General features: G+C 35.1%; 1 protein-coding gene across 10 annotated transcripts in view; it reads right to left on the bottom strand.

Annotated features, from left to right (window-relative positions):
- The window catches only part of Tanc2 (tetratricopeptide repeat, ankyrin repeat and coiled-coil containing 2), a 251,669-nt gene that overhangs the window by 97,297 nt on the left and 131,790 nt on the right, over positions 1 to 22,582 (bottom strand). For all 10 annotated transcript variants that reach the window (XM_048367307.1, XM_048367308.1, XM_048367309.1 and 7 more), the window contains 3 exons: positions 20,550 to 20,698; positions 15,113 to 15,299; positions 3,174 to 3,437 (listed from right to left, as the gene is read on the bottom strand). In XM_048367307.1, the coding sequence (XP_048223264.1) occupies positions 3,174 to 3,437; positions 15,113 to 15,299; positions 20,550 to 20,698 (600 nt within the window). The remainder of the gene's footprint in view (positions 1 to 3,173; positions 3,438 to 15,112; positions 15,300 to 20,549; positions 20,699 to 22,582) is intronic.

Raw genomic sequence — 22,582 nt, 5'->3', positions numbered from 1 at the left:
CCTACTCACTCTCATGGGGTTTTATTATGTAGCCCAGGTTGGTGTCAAACTGATGATTCTTTGGCATCAGCTTTCTGAGTGATTCCTTTCCTTTTACGTTTTTTGTTTCAATTTGAAATTTTATCTGATTTTCTAGGCATATGCATCTTGACTTTCTCAAAAATGTAAACAGGGACCATTGGTAAGGAGATTAAGCTCATTTTTCTTTTACTTTATTTTCTCCTTTGTGTCTGTCTGTATTTAGAAGAAAAAAACTAGTACATGTTATTTTTTTAAGGTAGAAAAGAGGAAAATCCCTCAGTCTGCTCCCTCCACACACATTAAAATAACTTCTAATCAGACAATCCATTACCTGCAACTCTGCAAAACAACAGAGGTTCTTTTCACTTTCTCATAATTACAGGCTTTCCTTCTCTAAACTACTCTACACAAATGGGCATATATAACTATTTACTGCATATTTCCTAGCTGCATATTTAATAATATTGCTCCTCCTGCTTAAGCTCCTTTTAACCATTCTCTACTATAAACAAGATAAATGCTAGTGCTTATTGTCAGAGTATATAAGATTCTTGAACATTATTTTCTGTCACTCTTCCCAAGTACTCTAAGCTATGGTAGATAGATATCTGACTACAGAGTTCAATTTCTTAAATGTCTTTCTGAAATAATAGAGCCAAAATCTTCTTAGAAACCACTGTAGCTTAGTTAGGAAGTAAACTGGAAGTATTACTAAGGTGAGTAGACATATTTCTCTATTTACATATAACGAAAGATTTGAGTGTTTCCCTTCTGAAAAGTTTCAATTGACCTGACATTTTATAAGTTACAGTATCCTAGGATTCAAAAATGACATGTTAATTGGGAATCAACATATTAGGTACAGATGTGATTTGTCCTCACTATGCAAAAGTAATTAAAGGTCTTCTAAATTAGCCACAACTCCACAATCACACTTAATAGTAGATGCTGATTATTTCCCAGATAAGAACAATAAATAGGCTGAGAATGTGGCTTAGTGGTAGAGTGCTCGCCTAGCATGCATGAAGCCCTGGATTTGATTCTGCAGCGCCACATACATAGAAAAAGCTAGAAGTAGGTGTTATGGCTCAAGCGGTAGAGTGCTAGCCTTGAGCAAAAAGAAGCCAGGGGCAGTATTCAGGCCCAGAGTCCAAGCCCCAGGACTGGCAAAAAAAAAACACAACAAAAACAAAAAACCAAAAAACCAGCTAGAGTGGCACTGTGGCTCAAAGTGGTAGAACTGTAGTCTTTTGAGCTGAAGAGTTCAGGGACAATGCCCAGGCCCACAGTTCAAGTCCCATGACCCCACTACCCTCCAAAAAAAAAGAATAATAAATAATGAGTTAAACAGGTAGGAAAGAGAAATAAGCACGGCAAGAAGCATCGCACTATCATCTAATAATTATACATGGTAAATAAGGGCTTTTGACTCTAATAATTATTTTATTATACTGCATCAGTAGGATAAATCTACGGGGGCATTCATCAGGAAACTTAAAAAGATAAACATAATTTTTATTTCATAGTCTGGACAAAGTCCAAATGATGATATATTTTGAAAATATCATAATGTTTGTCACTGCAAAAGCTTCTGGTCTGAATTACTTAATAGGAATTTACCTAAATTAAAAATATTCTTGCCATCATCTTTTTTTTTTTTTTTTTTTTTTTTGCCAGTCCTGAGGTTTGGACTAAGGGCCTGAGCACTGTCCCTGGCTTCTTTATGCTCAGGGCTAGCACTCTATCACTTGAGCCACAGTGTCACTTCTAGTCTTTTCTGTTTATGTGGTGCTGAGGAATTGAACCCAGGGCTTCCTGCATGATAGGCAAGCACTCTACGGCTAAGCTACATGCCTAGCCCCTTGCCATCACTTTGAGTAGCTAATAAGGAGTAATGACTTCATATATCAATCACTTAGTATTCTGCACTCTTTCTTTATCCCTGAGTTTGCTAATGTTTGAGTAATTCTTTTTTCTTTTTTTCGCCAGTCCTGGGCCTTGGACTGAGCACTGTACCTGGCTTCTTTTGTTGCTCAAGGCTAGCACTCTGCCACTTGAGTCACAGCGCCACTTCTGGCCATTTTCTGTATATGTGGTGCTGGGGAATCGAACCCAGGGCTTCATGTATATGAGGCAAGCGCTCTTGCCACTAGGCTATATCCCCAGCCTTTTTTTTTTTTTTTTTGGCCAGTCCTGGGGCTTGGACTCAGGGCCTGGGCACTGTCCCTGGCTTCTTTTTGCTCAAGGCTAGCACTCTGCCACTTGAGCCACAGCACCGTTTCTGGCTGTTTTCTATATATGTGATGAAGAGGAATCGAACCCAGGGCTTCATGTATATGAAGCAAGCATTCTTGCCACTAGGCCACATTTCCAGCCATGTTGTGTAATTCTTTAGATACCTAGGAGCTTGTTGATCCTTCTAGGATAAGATGTCCAGAGTTTTGTAAAACACTGAACTAAAAAGCATGAGGAAGAGAAATTGTTGCCTGCCTCTTACACCATCAAACTATGTATGATCATTTCTGATTAAAAATACAAATTTCACAGAAATATGGTTCAGTTTATAAAGCTTTTTAAAAAATAAAAGGTCTTTTTTATTTTTACTTTATTTTATTTTTTTGTTGTGGGACTTGAACTCAGGGCCTGGGTGATGTCACTGAGCTCCTTTAGCTCAAGGCTAGCACTCTACCACTTTGAGCTACAGCTCTACTTTTGAATGGTCTTTATTTTTTTTTAAGTAAAAATCTAAACCTCAGTCTAAATTTCTTCTTTTTGGGGGAGGCTGGTATTGAGGTTGGCATTATGTTTCCTAGGCAGATGATCTACCACTTGAGCCACATCTCTGGGCCCTAAAGTTCTTTCAAACATTTCAAAAAGTTTGATGATAGGCTCTATGTTTTTTTTTAACCCCTGATTTCATGTGTGCTTTATATATTATGGGAGCAGAACTAGGCAATCAATCACTTGAGGAAGATGAATTTCCACCCACCCCAAGTCTCAAGAAAATCTATCCATTCATATAATTACGGAAACACAGAAGAATGACTTAAAAATGAACAGAAAATTAAATATTGTTAAAGCAGGATTTATTTTTATTTCTTTATATGTATATATTCCAATAAAATAGTTACTATTATTAAAAAAAATCTTACCTGCTACTGAATTGGGCCGTGGCATGAGATACAAAGGAATAGATTGTACAGACTGAGATAAAACTGTTTCCAAATTTCTCTCTGGGATCTTGTTCAGACTATATGTAGAGGCAGTCATGTTTTCATCTACCCGATATAGACAGGAGTCCATGCTGGATTTTTGAGACTGCCAAGGTTTTAGGTTTCCTCCAGATCCTAATTCTTTATTGCTTTCTCCAACATATTTTGTGCGTTCAACATTTTCAGAATAGCTCGTCAGTGTAGCTGGAAGGGAAAAAAGATTGGATTTTTAAAAAGAAATCAAAATAATCTGTATATAACCATCAGAACTCATGACTAGATGAGAATATCAGTAACATTATTTTTATGTCTTTAAAAAATGACTACTTTCTTAGTATCTTTAAATAGTTGCACAAAAAGGTTTTAATTCGGCATGTTCATTTATTTACCCTGGTTAATATCACCCTCTCCCTCCCATCTTTTCCAACCCTGCCCATCCCCTTAAGTGACCTGGATTCATTTTCACATTAGCAGTATTCCATTTCTCCTCCAGAAATTTAGATAACTGAAACTAAAATAAAAGCATCACAAACATATTTAAGCAGTCTACTTAAATGAGCTAAGCAAATTTATGTGTGAATGATAACAGACCTAGAGCAAGGGTATATCAATGTTAAATGTCTTTGAATCACATCAAAATATATTTATATAATTTAGGTTACTGGAGACTCCCAAAGAACACTACCATCAAATCTCTATGTTCTTTTCATCCTTTTCTTTCATCCATTTAAGTTCATCACTTGGTCTCTAATGTGGAACAAAGAATTAGAATAAAATTAAAACTAAGTAGAAGTTAATAACATAGGAAGAACTTGCCCAAATAAATAAGCAATACATGTCCTTCTTGTATAGTCTTTCTTGCAGCTCTAATTCTTTATACATCACTTCTAAGTAGTTGCTAAAGAATAATGTCTTTAATTAAAGAACTGAATTGTCAGACAGAATTTTATCCAGTCTTACCAAAACTGTACATTAATATTAACATTTTCATCAACTCCAGAAATGAAAGCATTAAAATACAGATTATAAAATTTCCAGCAATAATTCCAAAAGAATAATTCTCTAAGGAGGTGCTTTTTTTTATAGGTAGTTCATTTTCTCTTCCTACATTCAAATGTAGGAAGAGAAATGTAGGCAAAAGAAAAGATTTACACTCATGGGATAATTTCCACAATCCTTTTTAGTGAGGTTTTCTCTCTGCAACTTTAAATTTTGTACTACAAGGAAAGATAGCTTACAAAAAAATCCCTAAAATTTTCTGTAACAGAGTAAACCTGTGTTGTCATAAAAAGCAAATGGCTATGGAAGAAGAAACTTAATTAGGAAAGGTAGAGACATGAGAGGAAGAGAAATGATATATATTCAATCCTTAGAATTAAGAGAGAGAAGATGGAATGTATTTTTGGGTCCTACTTGAGAAAGAAAATTAAGTATCATAGGATAGCTTTGAAAACACAAAGATTATAGAAACTAAAGTCCCACATTTACTAACCTATACTTCCTACTTAGCAATTAGCCGTAAAATCCTTAAGAAATGGACAACTTAGGTTCATTGTGTGAAGACAGTTAAGGAAACGAGAACAGAAAAAAATGATATTCTGCATTTTGGCTAGTCTTATAACCAAATACAAACCAAGGTAAGTAGAAACAAAAGATAATATATATGGTGGCATTTTTGAAAAGGAAAAAAATAAATTTTGAAACTCATAAAATCTTTCAAAAGAACACTGTGAACAAATTAGGTACTAAAAAGTAACTGAGAGTCCTAATGACCTGTGAGTTTTTTGATAACAACTAAATCAACTCCCAGAGAGCTCAGATATATGTAAAGCAATGTTCCTTTTTTCCTGCTATGTAATAAGCTTTGATAATATTAACAATCATAGTAAGTTTATATTTAGCTTTGTAACATTTATTGATTGTGCTAAGGATTGAAGCAGATCTTCATGCATACTAAGCACATGTTCAACCACTGAGCTACATTTCATGCCCCATTTTATAACTTTAAATTGTTTAAGTACCCATTATCTCTTTCCATCATTAATACAATACATAGGTCTAAGCAGGGAGTGTTGTTACTATCCTCATTACATACCTGGGGAAACATATGCTTGATGAGATTCAGCATCCTGCCCACTGTTACAAGGATAGCAAGAGGCATTTCGGTTAACTAACCACTTGGGGTCTTAATCATTTACTATTTAATATTGTCACTTAACTCTTTTGTAGACATGCATTGCCTCCTTCATTGTACATTTTGAGAAAGTAAAATCTAGGTAGTTTCAGGGTTTTTTCAGATTTAAATAATAAAAGAATCCTTTACTACCAGCTCTGTAATACCTTCATAATAAGGAGGGGCTAAACAAGTGATAGCACAAAGTCTATAGCTTCACTGTCATCTGCAAAAATTACAAAGAACTATTGAGCAGTAGAGCACACTCCGGAGTTCCAGTACTTTTGGTGAATGCTGCAAACTAACAAAATGTAAGAGGCAAGAAGTAAATTAGATCATTATTGATTGCAATGTTTTCTAGCACTCACATTAAAAACATTTCTACTAAGGATATAAATATATTTGTTACCTAGGTAATTAATCAAAGAAACTGCCTAACTTCTTATCTGAGAAGATGTAATTTAGAGATATATAAATTAAGCTTTGAAGAGTGGATCCAGTGCTGGTGTAGTGTTTGTATTCCAGAAGTATATAGTATTGTACTTTGCCAAGTATTGGGCTTGGTAAAGATGTGTGTGTGTGTGTGTGTGTGTGTGTGTGTGTGTGTGTGTGTGTGTGTGTGTGAAATCAGTAGAAATGTCCAATCATGTGTTCTATTTCAGGGTACTGCTTAAACAGTTAAATAGACCCTGAACAATAAGATTTTGAGAAGGCTGTAGTTTCAATAATGTTCAAAGACTTCAATAAATGTCCTTGTAATACTTTTCAACTCTTGGTCATTCCAAATAACAATTTCATATTCACCTAAATTTCGACACCTGTTTTTATTAATGTAGAATATTTGATCAGGGAAAAAATATTTTTTTAAAGATTCTTTTTTTTTTTTCGGTCAGTCGTGGGACTTGAACTCTGGGCCTGGGAACTGCTCCTGAGCCCTTCAGCTCAAGGCTAGAGCTCTACCACTTGAGCCACAGTGCCACTAAAAGAATATTTTATACAGAGAAGAAATGCATGCAAGGGCATAGATACAAAAGACAGCATTTCTTTAAAAGAAAACTAAGCTCAATAAGGCTAAGAAGTAGAATTTGGAGATATAGTTGAGACCAGAAGTATGCTGACCAAAGTTTAAACAACTGCCTTTTGCAATGTCAAAAACAAAAGCAACAACAGCATATTCTGATTTATCTGCAGAGTGTTTGCTGAACCCCTAGTATAAATGCAAACTTGGTGTGTGATTTCAAACTACAATTTAACAACTAATCAGCTCAGAGAATTAAGAAACTTCAATGAGCAGATTTTTCTGGTAATACTTGGCTGTATCATGCTACTTGGTAAAGCCATAGAGAAAAGACATAGACCAGATTAGCCTGGGACTTGTAGACAGTATTAGTGATTTGACTTTATCCTGTTTATCCTAAGGGCAACTGAGGAACATGATTAAATGATCTGAGGGTCATAATCAAATTTCCAACCTAAAAAAAATTACCTTAAAACCAGGTGCTGGTGGCTCTTGCCTGTAATTCTAGCTACTGAAGAAGGTGGGATCTGAGGATCATGGCTTGAAGCCAGCACAGGCAGGAAAGTCAGGAGACTTTTATCTCCAAGAAACCACCAAAGCCAGAAGTAGATCTGTGACTCAAGTGGATGAATACCAGCCTTGAGCAAGAATCTCAGGGTCAGTGTGTTGGCCCTTAGTTCAAGTACTAGGACACACACACACACACACACACACACACACACACACACACACACAAAACTTTGATTTCAATGAGTACAATAAGTGGTGTTTTAACCCTTTTCTTAAAAAAAAATTCACAGACCTCTATGGAACTCTGAGGATGCCCAATAAAACTTTAAAAAATATTAGCTTTATCAGTATATATTAATGTACTAATGAGTTTCATTGTGATATTTCCATACATAAACAATGTAAATTTGATTATATTCCATTACTTTATTTCCCTTCTCTCCTCTCCTTCTTTGTACAATTCTTAATGAGTTTCATTTTGTTTTCGTAAGTGTATATAATATACTTTGATTATAGTCACCCTCCCCATCTCACTGATTCTCCTTAAACAGTCCCTCTTTTACATTCCTGTCATTTTATTTTTAGGTCTAGACTTCACATATGAGAGAAAAACATGATGTTTGTCATATTGATTCTGGCTTATTTCACTTGTAATGAATGACTCCAGTTGTTGTTGGTTTTATTTATTTATTTATGTGTGCATGTGTGTGTGTGTGTGTGTGTGTGTGTGTGCGCGCATGCGCATGCGCAGGTGTGTGCCAGTTCTAGGGCTTAACTTGAGGTCTTATATTCTTGGTTAGCTTTTTGACTCAAGGCTAGTGTCCTACCACTTGAGCCACACCGCCACTTCCAGTTGTTTTTAACTAGTTAACTGGAGTCAACATCATTCAGATTTGTCTGCCAGGGTTGAATTTGGACCCTGGTGGCCAGATTTCATCCTTTTGAGTTGCTAGGATTATTGGTGTGTGCCATTGGTGCCAGGCTGTCATGATCTCCAGTTCTATCAATTTTTCCCGAAAATGATTGTTTTATTATTCTTTTTTTTTTTTTTTTTTGGCCAGTCCTGGGCCTTGGACTCAGGGCCTGAGCACTGTCCCTGGCTTCTTCCCGCTCAAGGCTAGCACTCTGCCACTTGAGCCACAGCGCCGCTTCTGGCCGTTTTCTGTATATGTGGTGCTGGGGAATCGAACCTAGGGCCTCGTGTATCTGAGGCAGGCACTCTTGCCACTAGGCCATATCCCCAGCCCTGTTTTATTATTCTTTTATGACCAAATAACATTCCACTGTGCTCATAAAACTAATTTTCTTTATCCATTCATCGGTTGCTGTTAATAGTGCTGCAACAACCATGGGAGAGGTCTCTATAGTATCCTGACTTACGCTTTGGATACATGCTTGGCGGTGGTACAGCAGGATGATACAGTAGTTATCTTTTCAGACTTTTTTTCCCCCTCCAGTTGTGGGGCTTGAACTCAGGGCCTAAGTACTGTCCCTGAGCCTTTTTGTGGCTCAAGGCTAGTGCTCTAGCACTTGAGCCACAGTGTCACTTCTGGGTTTTGAGAGTGGTTAACTGGAGATAAGAGTCTCATGGGGACTTTTCTGACTGGGCTGGCTTCCAACTTCAATCCTCAAATCTAAGCCTCCTGAGTAGCTAGGATTACAAGTGTGAGACACCAACTCTCAGCTCATTTTAGCTTTTAAGGAACCTCTATAATGATTTCCATAGTGGCTGTACTCATTTACATTCCAACCAACAGTACATAAGGGCTTTTTCCCCTTCTCCTCACTCTTTCCAGTATTGATTTTTGTGTTCTTAAAAATGACCATTCTGACTATGCTCACCATGAAATTATATTGCGGTTGTGATTTGCACTTCCTTTATTCTTAGGATGCTGACATTTCTTCATGCATTTGGTGACTTCTGTTTTCAGAATGTTATTCACCATCCATTTATATAAAACATCTACCCAAATATTCTGAACATTTTAAAATTGGTCTGCTTTCTGCAAAACTAGAACACCCTGATTTCTTACTCTAGCTTTGTTGATGATTAAAATTTTATGCCAGATAAAGGTCTTAGGTCATTTTCCTGGGGGCATTATTTTTAAAACTATGAAAGCTATTGCAATAATTAGGAACAGAGATTCTGAAGTTGTACATTATTTGAGCTTCAATTTTAGCCTTGTCTTAACATCTCATGACCTGGGAACAATTATTTTTGAGTTTGTTTTATAAATAGAAGGATAAATATGATCTATATTATAGTAAACAATATAGTTATTTTACAGCTAAACTGGGCTAATTCTATGCTCATCTCTAGGGATGGCTGGAAGTCTGATGCTGATTTTTGACCAAGATAACTAATGATTTGTAATTTGATGCTTGAAGTTAAAAATACCCCTAGGAGCACACAGATTAGCTGTTTATTGACAACTTAATACTTGGAAGACTTAAGACAGTTTGGCATGGCTAGATGGCCAGAGGGACATCAAGGTCCTCAGCAGGAACTTTTTGGGAAAGTTTCTTTGTACAAGTCTTAGTGATTTATATGGAAGACAGAGCACATAACCCTATGTGTTTAAGAAAGGATCCTGGAGAGCTGCACCTGAAAGTGTTTTAAGGCCTCTGTGCTTGCCTGTACTCTTTCTAGTTCTTTACTGAAAGGCATTTATTGTATGCATTTTCTGTTGGATGTTATATATCCTTTCAATTATTTGATCCTATAAAAACTTCTTATAGGATTACTCTAAGAATTCATAATGGTACATGAGCCCTCATTTGTGTTCAAACGTTTTATTATTATTATAGTACTCAGTTCAATTATACAGGAAAATGCTCTTTTTGATCTTAATTTTTTTTTTTGGTGGTTCTGAGTTTTGGACTCAGGGCCTCTGGCATCTGCTAGGCAAGTGCTCTGAACCTCTTGAGCATACTCCAGCTTTCCTTAATCATTTTAATGAACAAAGTGTCCAGGCTACTTTAACAAACATATAATGCAATATAAATATAACTCTACACATGACAGAAATTTACTTAGTGCTATGTAGATGGGAAAGGTGATATAGTCAATAGTATGATAACTCAACTGGTAGATTGCTTGGTTATGTAAGTGTGAGGCCCTACATTTAATCTTCAGAACCACATTTTTTTTCTTAAATGTTGTAATAGGTGATTGGAAGTTTCAATTAGTAGTTTCTAATGAGGCAAAACAATAATTATTGTACTAATCAAATTCTATGACTTAATTTACAAATGTAATTTATACATGGAATATTAATAAACAATCAACCACTTTGGGTTTTTTTTAATTTTCATCAAGTAAGCAGTATGTAATTTGGGAAAGCAGATGCTCCCATACTCAGAAGGAAAATATGGCAAGTATATTTAACAGTTAATATAGGATACCCTTAACATTTTCAAGGTATTAACAGTATTTTTGTTATTAGTTATGTTATATAAGTACTGTTATATAACAGTCTCCTAACTCAAACTACATTTTAAAAAAGAATATCTCAAGATACTGTTCCTATATAATTTGATAAGTAGTTTGTAGTTTAAATAATTTTAGGACTAGATATTATGCTTTTCCTTTTCTCTTACAATTTTACAAGAAATATCCTTCAGTATTTACAAAAGTTAAAGAATGAAATCTCATCAGTTTTCTAAATAGATGTATTATACAACCAAGGAACATCTTTTTACAAGACGTACAATTCTGAGAAGTTATCAGGTACAAAAATAGAGGAACAAATTTATCAGGAACAAAAAGCAATACCATCTGTTCCCAGCCAAAGCAGGATCCCATTTTTTTTTCTGGATACATTTGTACTTACTCTGGACATTTACTTGTGTGTTAAGCTTCTCCTTCAAAAGGTACCTATGGGTAAGCAGTTTTGTCATACCCTGTATGTTTGAGTGAATGTATTCAAAGCTATTTTTATGTATGTCAATAAAGAAAATACACTGTAATAGTCTAACAGCACCAACAAAAGAATGCAGAAAAAGCTTGTCTAGAAACTAGTGAAGTCAATCATACAATTAAGTTAAATTGCATAATTAAATAAAATACAATCATGAAGAGACAACAAAACTAGTCAGTGGAGAATTCTAATTCTCTACTGTTCATTCAAAATTTAATAAAATTGTCTCATACCCTAAGCACTGTCAGAGAAAAAGGATCAAAAGTGCCTGGTGAACTCTTTATCCTATCCTTTAGTGTTTATACCCTTTGCACAATTTATTTTTATTCCTTTTATACAAGCTTTATTCCTTTTACACAATATAGTATCATTGTAGGTACTCTTGTGGGTTTTAATTAATTTCACTTCTGATCTCTATTTTTCTTTTCCTTCTACTAATTTTATGTGTGGCTTGCTCTAGTTTTCCTAAGAGATTGAGATTCATTGACTTTTTTTTTCAGACAGGGTTTTTCTATGTAGCTCAGTCTGGCCTCAAATGCGATATAGGTAAGGCTGGACTTGACCTAACTGTTCTCCCTGCTTCACTCTTCTAAGAACTGTGACTATAGTTATGCCTAACCATGTCTAGCCACCCTCAAATATATTTTTTAACAGACACAGCTATAACCTTCCTTTAGAACTGCCTTTTCTACATGTCAAATATTCTCAAAAAATGATGATTTCATTTTAATTTTATTCTAGGTTTATAAGACTTTCCACTCTCAATTTATTAAGGACACAATGATCATTCAAAAATATACCGTTTAATCCTCCTGAGTTTGTACAGGTCCTATAGCTTCTCGTGATATTGATGTCTAGTTTTAGTTCATCGTGATATGATAAGATACAGGTAATGATTACAATTGTTTGCATTTGGCAGGATTTGCTTTATGGCCTAAAATGTGTTCTACTTTGGAGAAAGTTCCATGGACCAATGAGAACAGTGTCTGTTCTGAACTAGTTGGATTGAATGTTCTGTAGAGACCTGTTAAGTCTTTTTTAAAAAAAATTTTTATTATCAAACTGATGTACAGAGAGGTTACAGTTTCATACGTTAGGCATTGAGACCTGTTAAGTCTTTATGATCTATAGCAAAATTTCTTTTGCTGATTTTTAGTCTGGATGATTAGATTGCAGTGTTGAGGTCATTTACTCTTACTTTGTGTGGATAGATTTGTCCCTTTGTGAACAACAGTATTTTACTAAATTTGGTAAATTATAAATAATTATATCTTCTCGATTGATACTTTGTCCCTCTAATTTTGGAGTGAATTCAGTTCTGTCAGATATGAATTTAGTTCTTGCTTGTTTTTGGATTCTGTTTGGTTGGAGTATCACTTTCCATCCTTCAATGCTTTCAGTCTGTCTGTGCCTTTGAGATGACTTTCTTTCAGACAACAGTTGGATCTTGCTTTGTAATCCATTCAGCCAATTGTGTTTTTTAACTAAAATACTTTTAGCATTATTTATATTTAGCCTTATGTTGAAAAGTATGTATCAGTTTCTCACTTCTCTCTCTCTCTCTCTCTCTCTTTTTTTGGCCAGTCCTGGGGCTTGGACTCAGGGCCTGAGCACTGTCCCTGGCTTCTTTTTGCTCAAGGCTAGCACTCTGCCACTTGAGCCACAGTGCCACTTCTAGCCATTTTCTATATATGTGATGCTGAGGAATCAAACCCAGGGCTTCATGTATACAAGGCAAGCACTCTTGCCACGAGGCCATATTCCCAGCCCCTCACTTTTTTTTTTTTAACCTTGCTTGCTTGGGGAATTTCATTTTATTATTTATTTATTTACTTGTTCATTCATTCATTTATTTTATTTATTTTTGGAACTTGTACTGGCACTTGAACTTGGCCTTGAGCTCTTTAGCTCAAGGCTAGCCCTCTACCACTTGAGCCACAGCTCCACTTCTGGCTTTTTGCAGTTAATTGAAGAGTCTCATGGACTTTCCCTGCCCAGGTTGTCCTTGAACTACCATCCTCAAATCTTAGCCTCTTGAGTAGCTAGGATAACAGGTGTGAGCCACTGGCATTCAGCTAAAATATATTTTTTATTATCTTTTAAGTAGCTATACAAAAGAGTTGCCATTCAACAAAGCAGTTTATGAATACAATGTCAATGTCATCCTTTTCAACATTCTCCATCCTACCTCAGTTTTCTTCATTTTGTAGGATACACATTGAATTTTATGACTACATTTTCTTCCACTTCCTCTCTTCATTCATCTACCCCTCCCCTTGACCACACTGCCTCCTTTAAGTACCAGTTTCCTGGTGTTTATTTTGTTGGACTATGAGTTAGCCTTTCTAAAGAATACATTTCAGTTCTTCCCTGAATCTACCTTATTTCAGTACATTTGTGTTCACTTGCATACCACCCTTATGTATTTACTTACGCATTTATAAACCAATTCTAGCTTCCACATATGAGAGGAAACAAGCATCTTTTGTCTCTCTCTGGGCCTGACTTACTTCACGTAACACAGTTTTTCCCCAGGTTTTTCCATTTCTTTTCGACTAAAGAAATATCATTCTTTCTAATGGATGAGTAAAATTCCATTGTGTATATATGTACCATATCATCAAGTCAAATTTCTACAGTAGATTTTAGGCTTGCAAGAACTATAACCCTGTGGCTAGAACTACTCGTTCTTTGTCATAAGGGCTGGTCTAATTTACCTTTTGGATGCTGCTTTAGGTTTACCCCAAACCCTTCCTCCCTCCCACACAGGTGGGGTTGGAGTTGTGGCTGGTTTACTATTTTAGTCTCCATCATCTTCTATTTCCTGTTCTTTGTTAGCTGTGAAGCTCCACTTTTCTTGATTCACAGTGCTTTTTCTTTCTCTCTTGGCAGGATACTGTTTCTTTGTTGCCCTGACTCTTCTCGTTTATGGAGTGATACAGAGAAAATTTCCAGTCTGGCCTCTCAAACCAGTACCTCTTATCTACTCATATTATCTCCATTCCTGACACTATGAATAGGAATTAAAGCAGATAGTGTCAAGAAATAATCATAGTTCTTTGATATTTGATAGCCATGGTTCTTAACATTTGGTACTTAGTCAAAAATGGTAAGAAATGTTACAGTTCACATCTGACTCTGATAAAATATTTACCTCTAGGCAAATGAAAACATATTAATTTATTACCTGTGCCTTTATCAGAGTGTTTTTGTATATGCTACAAATTGCTAATAATTGAGTTGAAGATAACTAAGATACATTCCTAGGATAATATAGATTACTAAGAACTTCTATTTAAAGAAGATATGACAAAGTTCACAAAAAAATGGCATATATCTTTGCTTAGATTCGTTTCAAGTTCTTCATGCCCAAGCCTGTCATAAGAATATATGGTCTAAAGTTCTTGAATCATAAGCAAAGAAACAACATTGTTTTACCTTATAAAGGGCAAAGATAGGATACCTTGTTGATAATAAAAACAATTAATAGATGCTTTGAACAAATAGATCCCAAAATAGTTCAAGTTTCAGCTAATTAGCATTTTTCAAAAATGCAGTATTGGGGATTGAGCCCAGGACTACAAGCTTTCCACCATTTAATCTTAATGTTTTCTGTGTTCACAGAACTTTTTACTATAGCAATAAAGGATAAGCTTTTATTGGACTGTGTTGGTAGAGAGATGACATATGGGAATTGACAGAAATAACCAACCATATAGAATGTTTTCTATATATCCCCTTCTAATTCCTGACAAATCTGCAGGGGGATTTCTTTCATTTTATTGACCTTTATTTCTCTCTCCAGCATCATTAAAAAGACAAAGACAAGCTATATTTATTCATACATATAAAAGATTTTTGAAAATAAGCTAGTACAATTAATTACTTTTTGGCAATACTAGAGTTTGAACTCAAGGCCTTGAGCTTCCTAGGCAGGTGCTCTACCCATTAGAGCCATGTTTTCAGCCCTTTTGCTTTAGCTATTTTTTTAATAAGTTCTCACATTTTTGTCCAGGCTGACCTATACCAAGATTCTCCCATTTCCTATTCCTGCACAGCTAAGATGACAGGTCGATGCATGAAGCTTATTGGTTGAGACAGAGTGGGTAATTCTTGCTTAAGCTAGCTCTAAACCAGAATCCTCCCAGTTTCTGTCTCCTGAGTAGCTGAGATTACTGAGTGACTGTATCTGGTCATGTCCAATTATTTTTAAAAATAAAAGAAGAATATAAAGTGGTTAGTATAAAAGTCAACTTACCAATGATCCCACTGTCTCTGCTTTCAAGGGTGGAAGTTGGACTGGTAACAGCCCCATAGCTACAGTCCTTGGCAGTTGCACTTGTACTGACTGGTGGGAGGGTAGAACAGGGGCTACTTGCTGGTGGAGAGGCAGTGCTGCTAGTCAGGGTGGAGCAGGGACTTATTCTCTGGGTAATTGCTGAGGTCTGAAAGATTAAACAACAAAAAGCAGAATAAATGGATAGTTATTTAAGTAAGTTTGATATTATGGCAAAATAATATATTTATGAATAAACTATCTATATATACAATTTTACTGCTATTAGGTTTTATTTGTTTTTGTTTTCCAGGATAAGACATTCTGGATTCTACAATTAAGGTAAAAGTTGATAAAGTTAATGTCAGCAGACACTTGTGGCCAGTTTTTCTGCTTAGGAAATAACCATCCTAAGTACTTTATATGCCCATTTGCTAACAGCAAATAGGAATTTCCTATTCAACACAAGTTTCTAGTTCTACTCAAAACTTTCCAGAAGGCACAGAACTTTGCTTTGTTAATAATTTAGATGAAAAATTACAAAATAGACATTTACTAGATAGAAAAAAGAACTAATACCTCACAGACAAGAACAAAAATGAAATTCTTAATGCAAATAAAAATTTTCATACATAGGCAGCTGTTAGAGATAAATAAATGCAGAGAGAAATGAATTTTCTCAAAGTTTGTCTAACATATTAAACAACGTTAACTTAATACAAAACTAAGATCAAGATAAAAACTAAGATTATGTCCTGAATGATTCCTTTACTGCCAATTATTTTCTTTATAGGTTTTCAATGCAAAAGATAAACCTAAGATAAAATTCATAGGGTCCATTCTAACATTTTAGAAACTGTTGAGAGAAGAAAATAAATTTGGAACTTGAGTATCACTTTTGAAATTTGATCTTTTGCAGAAAAATGATACATACCAACTTGCTGTTCTAGATTCAGTTATCACAGTACTATTTTCAGGATATCATGACTATAAGATTTTCCTAGGGTTGGGAATGTGGCTTGGTGGTAGAGTGCTTGCCTAAGCATGATGAAGCCCTGGGTTCCATTCCTCAGCACCACATAAACAGAAAAAGGCAGAAGTGGCACTGTGGCTCAAGAGGTAGAGTGCTAGCCTTGAGCAAAAAGAAGCAAGACAGTGCTCAGGCCCTGAGTTCAAGCCCCAGGACTGGTAAAAAAAAAAGTATTTTCCTGAATATAGCAGTAATTGTTTAGTTTAATATTTTGATCAAATGAACATGACCTTCTAGTTCTTAATAATCTTCCTAAGACTAGAAATTCTAGTTTCCAACTGAGCCACTTTCTATTAATAGTTTGTTATATTAAACAATTACTATTTAGCTTTACTATTAATATTTTATATCTACATAAAGCTTAATATTAAACATATTTCTATTATTTCAGTTAATTATCAATTTGCTATGAAAGGCATAATAAATAGCATTTTCTTCTAGGAAATCTGAAAATGAAACATCAAAAATATGAAAGCAATAAAATAACTTCTTCGTAAGTCATACATATATTTATATATTAACTTTATTACATGTTACTTAATACTTTTTAAGATATTTTACAGCTTAAAAAGCATTTTCACATTAAAAATTTACCTTCACCCTTGAAACAATCCTGTAACATGTTATTTCTTGCTAACCTAGAATATTACAGTATAGCTGGTAAGAACACAAAATGTAAATTAAGACTATTTGGATATGAACACCATTTTATTACTTTCTGACAGTGTGATTACATTTTTTTACCTGAATATTGAAATGATTTGACATCATTACACTGGATTGTAATGAAATTTAAACAAAGTAAAACAAGTAATGCAATTAGTGCAATGACTGGTATACTGTAAGCATTTAATAACTGTCAGTTCTGATTACCTATAAAAAACACCCAAGCTCAGAGAGACTAAGTGATATCCCTCATTTTAAAAATGGTAAGTGGCAGGGCTGGGGATATAGCCTAGTGGCAAGAGTGCCTGCCTCGGATACACGAGGCCCTAGGTTCGATTCCCCAGCACCACATATACAGAAAACGGCCAGAAGCGGCGCTGTGGCTCAAGTGGCAGAGTGCTAGCCTTGAGCGGGAAGAAGCCAGGGACAGTGCTCAGGCCCTGAGTCCAAGGCCCAGGACTGGCCAAAAAAAAAAAAAAAATGGTAAGTGGCAGACTTGAAACTAGGACATATGTTCTCTACCTGGTGGTTCAATGGCTTTTCTGTTATGCTGTAGTTTGTTATAAGATTATTTTATTCAGTACATCTATAAGCAAGACATATTCCATAGAGTTGTGACTTTTTTCAGAAATCACTATATAACATGAAGAACCTCAAATATAATAAGCATAAATTCAATCACTTGAGGAAATGTTATTTTGTCTAAAAAAGTATTTTGTAAATACTCAAGCAATAATATATACAATTTACATCATGTTACTTTGTCATTATTAATCATATATATTAATTTGATATGAGTGTCAAGAGATGAAAAGTAAAATATATGTCTTATTTATACCAATATTTATGTAACCATCAATATGATACTTTCATTTTTTTATCCATACAGAATAGCATATTGACATGTTTACAATATAAATTGGTTTTTTAAAAAATGTGATCAGGCCTGTCACTGGAAAGATTTTATTCCTGTAAGAGATACAAAGAAAATCTCACAGCTAAATCTGTAATATGCTATCAGTTGATAGTAAGAAGTATGAAGAAAGTAAAGCAAAGGGATGTCAGGATGAGTAAGTGGTATTAGGTAGAGTCATTAAGGAAGACTTCTCTAAGGCAGAAATATGAAATAGAATGCAGAATGAAATGAGGTAATTATGCACGAAGAACATGCCAATATGAATAAACATCTTTTATGTTCAAGGAGTTAACAGGATGCCAGAATGGGTGGAGAGTAGTTGGTGAATGTGAAAGGGGAGAAAATAACATAGGAGAGTTATCAAGGGGAGAGATCAGATAGTGCTTTTTTTGGTTGTATCAAATACTTTTAGATTTTATGTGATGGGAATTAAGTGGTGGATTAAAAGCAGGAAAGTGATAGAATCACATTTTTTAAGGATCACTCTGGCAACTGTGTGAGTAGAATGTATGGGGACAAGAGTGGAAGTAGAGAATGATTAGGAGGGCACTTTTTAAAGTTATCTTTAAGTAGAGGTACAAAGGAGTTGCCACTCAACAAAGCAGTTTATGAATATGATACATTTTGGTCAGTGTCACCTCTTGAGCATTCCTACCCCTTTCTCCCAATCCTCCTTCTTTCACTTTTCTTAATTTTGTAAGATGCAATGACTTTTTGACTGCATATAAGGTCACTGCATTGTTCTAGGTTCAGAGGATTTAGCAGTAAAGTGAACTAAAGTCCCAGATAGTCTAGTTTAATATGCTTATCAGAATTACAGTTGTCCAGGGAAAAGGTGACTGACTCACACTCAGGTGAAAGGGAAGTAATAAGGAGTCAGACTTAGTATATATTTTGAAGACAAAGTTCACAAATTTCTAAAGGTAGGAGATGAGAAAAACTAAGAATGGCTCCAATACTTCTTTCCTAGGCAAGTAAGTGATACCATTTGCTTAACTGAGAAGTTACAGAATGAGCAGGAGCCGGTAGGAAATGAGAAATGCTTTTAACATTTTAAATTAAAAAGTTAAATTTTATATAATCCTAAATATGTAGGTTGAAAGTACTAAATAGGCAGTTTCATACAAACATCTCTAGATCTGGGAGAAAAGGCAGTGAAAAAGGCAAAGAAAAGGGGGGGGGGAATGGTGGGACTAGAGATAATTCAGGAATTAAGATAGCATTTATAGAAGAACAGAACAGAATCAGTATCTAAATTTTATAAAAATATCACAGTTGCATCTAGCAAAACCAATGACCTAAGGAGATAAAAATAAGAGATCTAAAGACAGGTATGTATATTGAAATTATTACTGTAGAATTTATTATGACATAATATATGATATAGAATTCTCAATAATGTTTATTAAATATGCAGTTTGGAATTAATTTTGTCATTTTCTGAGTGAAATACTACTATAAGGCTTATGTTAATAATTAAGGCCACATAAGGGATCAGATTCTTAGCAATTTCTTTGCTACCTTTAACAGACAGAAAAGAGCCCAAAAAACTTTTTAGACCATTCATTTTTCATGTTTTCTACTATTTACATTTAAATTTTTAGGTAAATATATTCTACACATTTGGTTGTATTTATTTTTATTATAATTTAAAATATTGGATAATCTCTTGAGATTTCATGATGTTTAGGAGTGTATTAATACTGAACTTTTGAGAATTATTATTTCTAGTGGTACTGGGGTTTGAACTCATGGACTTGTGCTTGCTAGGCAGGCATTATACTGCCTAGCCATAATCCATCTATTTTAGGTTTCCCATAGTAGGATAAAATATGTGGACCACTGTGCTCAGATCTCAGTTGAGAAGGGCTGGTGTAAACTTTTTCTGGTCTAAGCTAACCTTGAACCATAATCCTCTCATTTCAGCTTCCCAAAGAGATAGTATTTTAAGTATAAGGTATTGGTGCACAGCTATATTTGGGCATTTTGTTTTTCAGTATTGGATATTTGAATTCAGGACTTCATACTCAGCTAGCAGTCCACCATTTGACCATGCCTCCAGCCCTGCTATTTGCTCAGTGTTTTGGAAGAAAGTCTCATGGACTTTTCTGCCCAGACTGGCCTCAAGCTGTGAACCTCTGGATCTCAACTTCCTAAGTCTTCTTTTAACTTTAAATTTCTAAGTTAGCATTTTATAGTTAGTTCTACTGTAAAGTAATTGGTATATTTAAATTTTTTTTTTTTTTTTTTTTGGCCAGTCATGGGCCTTGGACTCAGAGCCTGAGCACTGTCCCTGGCTTCTTCCCGCTCAAGGCTAGCACTCTGCCACTTGAGCCACAGCGCCGCTTCTGGCCTTTTCTGTATATGTGGTGCTGGGGAATCGAACCTAGGGCCTCGTGTATATGAGGCAGGCACTCTTGCCACTAGGCTATATCCCCAGCCCTATTTAAATTTTTTTGAAGAATTTCTGTATCGTGCCACATTTTGCCAATCTGGTAAATAATCTATGTGTACTTGAAAATAGTACAATGCTCATAGGTCAATTTTATTGGCTGATTGGTTTGCTTACTTGGTTGCTTATTTATTTTTTTGGGGTTTGAAATCCAACAATATGTAAAAAGACAGTAATAAACTGAAGAAATACAGTGATTATGGAAAATGAGGTTACATTTCAAGCCTCAAACTGCATTAAACAATTGGGACTGTTCTTTTCAGGATGGACACACACACACACACACACACACACACACACACACACACACTATTTTTCTTCTGTTATAAGAAGCTGGTAAGCAAGCAACTTTTACCTGATTTTCATCCTGCACCTCCATGCTGTACTGGTCACCTGGCTGAACTTCTGCGACTTTCTCTCCAAGGAGGAAACCCAGACGCGTCATGAGTGTGTTTGCAGCCTCATCTACAGATGGAGGGGGGCCAAGGTCCTGCTCAGCATCATCTATAACAAGAAGGCGTGACAAAACATGAATCTTCCATACTACAGTGCTCCAGTCTTTCCGAAGCTTATGTTTGCTCATTTCTTCAGTTTTCACATTGTGAACCCAAAACTTGACATTACAGTCTCTGTGTAGATAGTCCCACTTTTAAAAACTATAATTTGATATATAGTCTACTGAGATTACCTTCAATTTATCTACTGGGAAACTTCAATTTGAGAGAATGTCTTTGTTTCTTATTGAACAGAACAAAAATCCTGTTTCTTTGATAATCGCCTTCCTAGCAAAGTCCTAGTCTTGGCATCTTAGTTTTTAGCCAAAATCACTTCATTCAGGTTCTTTTATCACACTTCTATCTTTTTAATAGTTTGTATAGTCAGTTTGTATTTTGAAATAATTTCAAACATATTTAAAAAGTTTCAAGAACAGTACAAATAATACTTTATTTTTAGCCATTTCAAAGTTACAGATGCCCCGTCCCTTCAGATGGTATGTATTTCTATAAACAAGATAGTCTCTTCTATAACCCACACTATCAGGAAATAAGTGCAGAAACTAACATTTACTGTATCTATGATCTCTTTCACAGACCTCATTTAAGTGTGATTGTTTGTTCAGTAATGTCTTTTTATGGAAAAGATACAATTCAGGCTTATGCAATTCACTAATTAGTTCCTTTCATCTCTTTTAATCTGTAATGATTCTTTAGTCTTAACTTTCATGACCTTGACACTTCAGAGGATTACAGGCTAGTGGTTTTGTACAACACTCTTTAGAATTTACTTCTTGAACTCCATTTCACTTTCTCCTAAAAAGTTATTCTGATAATTACAGCCTTTTCCTTTTTTGATATTTGATTTAGTGATTCTGATGAAGTACTCATTGAATAAAAAGATTAGTAAAGTAACTGGTATGAGGATTTAAGAGGCATTTTGATGGTTCTGAGCAAATACACCAGACAGAAGGGAGACAGAGAATAATGACCATCAATAGTGGGCAAGGAATAAAATATGATAGCAATAAGAATATATGCCTAAAAGGCTAGACATAAATAATAAACACTGTAGGTTTTAATTCTCAGCATTCTCTTCACCTTTTCACATTTGGGTGTTTACATTTTCCTTTATGATACATTCACAATAAAATGCTTCTTGCTCATCGATATAAATACATTATACTTAATCATTATAAAAACCTATGTGTTTTCTCTGGCAGAATTAACTGCCAAAGCAAATCTAGGTATATTTCCATTTCTTAGTTCTTAAATAATTACCTAAGTGTACCTTTTTTTAATACCACTGAAGAGTGGGTAAGTACTAAAAGCAGGTGATTTTTATTTGTTCCAGTAAATGCTGAAAAAGGTTTGGCAGCTATTCCACATCCTTCCAAAATTGAGTTCCAGGTGGTGAGAATCACTGCCTACCAGTTATGGAGAATCAAAACAATTGCCTTTGCCTCATCTCCACTCATAGAGCAGCTGGTTTGATGGCACTAACCTACATTTCTTAGTTCCCTTGGGTATATTTGAAGGTGAGGGGTAAGAAATACGTGAAACAAGTGGCAAATCACTAACAATTGTTGAAACTAGATGATAGGTTATGTGGGAACACTCTGAGTATGTTTAAAGTTTCCCACAATAAAGTTTTTGGGTCAGATGGGTACATGACTTTATATGCACCAGGGGATGTTATGAACAGACTTGAAATGTACCTGTATGACTAGATTTCTTTATTTTGTGTGTATGAGAGTGTGCATGTGGGTGTTGTTATTGGGGTTTCAATTTTGAGATTTTTATGGAACCATGCCTCCAGCCCTTTGGCTTAGCTTATTTTTGAAATAAGGTCTCACTTTTTACCCAAGCTGGTCTGTACTGCAATTGTTCTCCT

The sequence above is a fragment of the Perognathus longimembris genome, chromosome 17 (assembly GCF_023159225.1).
Source record: "Perognathus longimembris pacificus isolate PPM17 chromosome 17, ASM2315922v1, whole genome shotgun sequence".
Classification (NCBI taxonomy): Eukaryota; Metazoa; Chordata; class Mammalia; order Rodentia; family Heteromyidae; genus Perognathus; species Perognathus longimembris.
The sequence above is the reverse complement of the archived record's forward strand: the minus strand, read 5'-3'. Positions and strand labels throughout refer to the sequence as shown.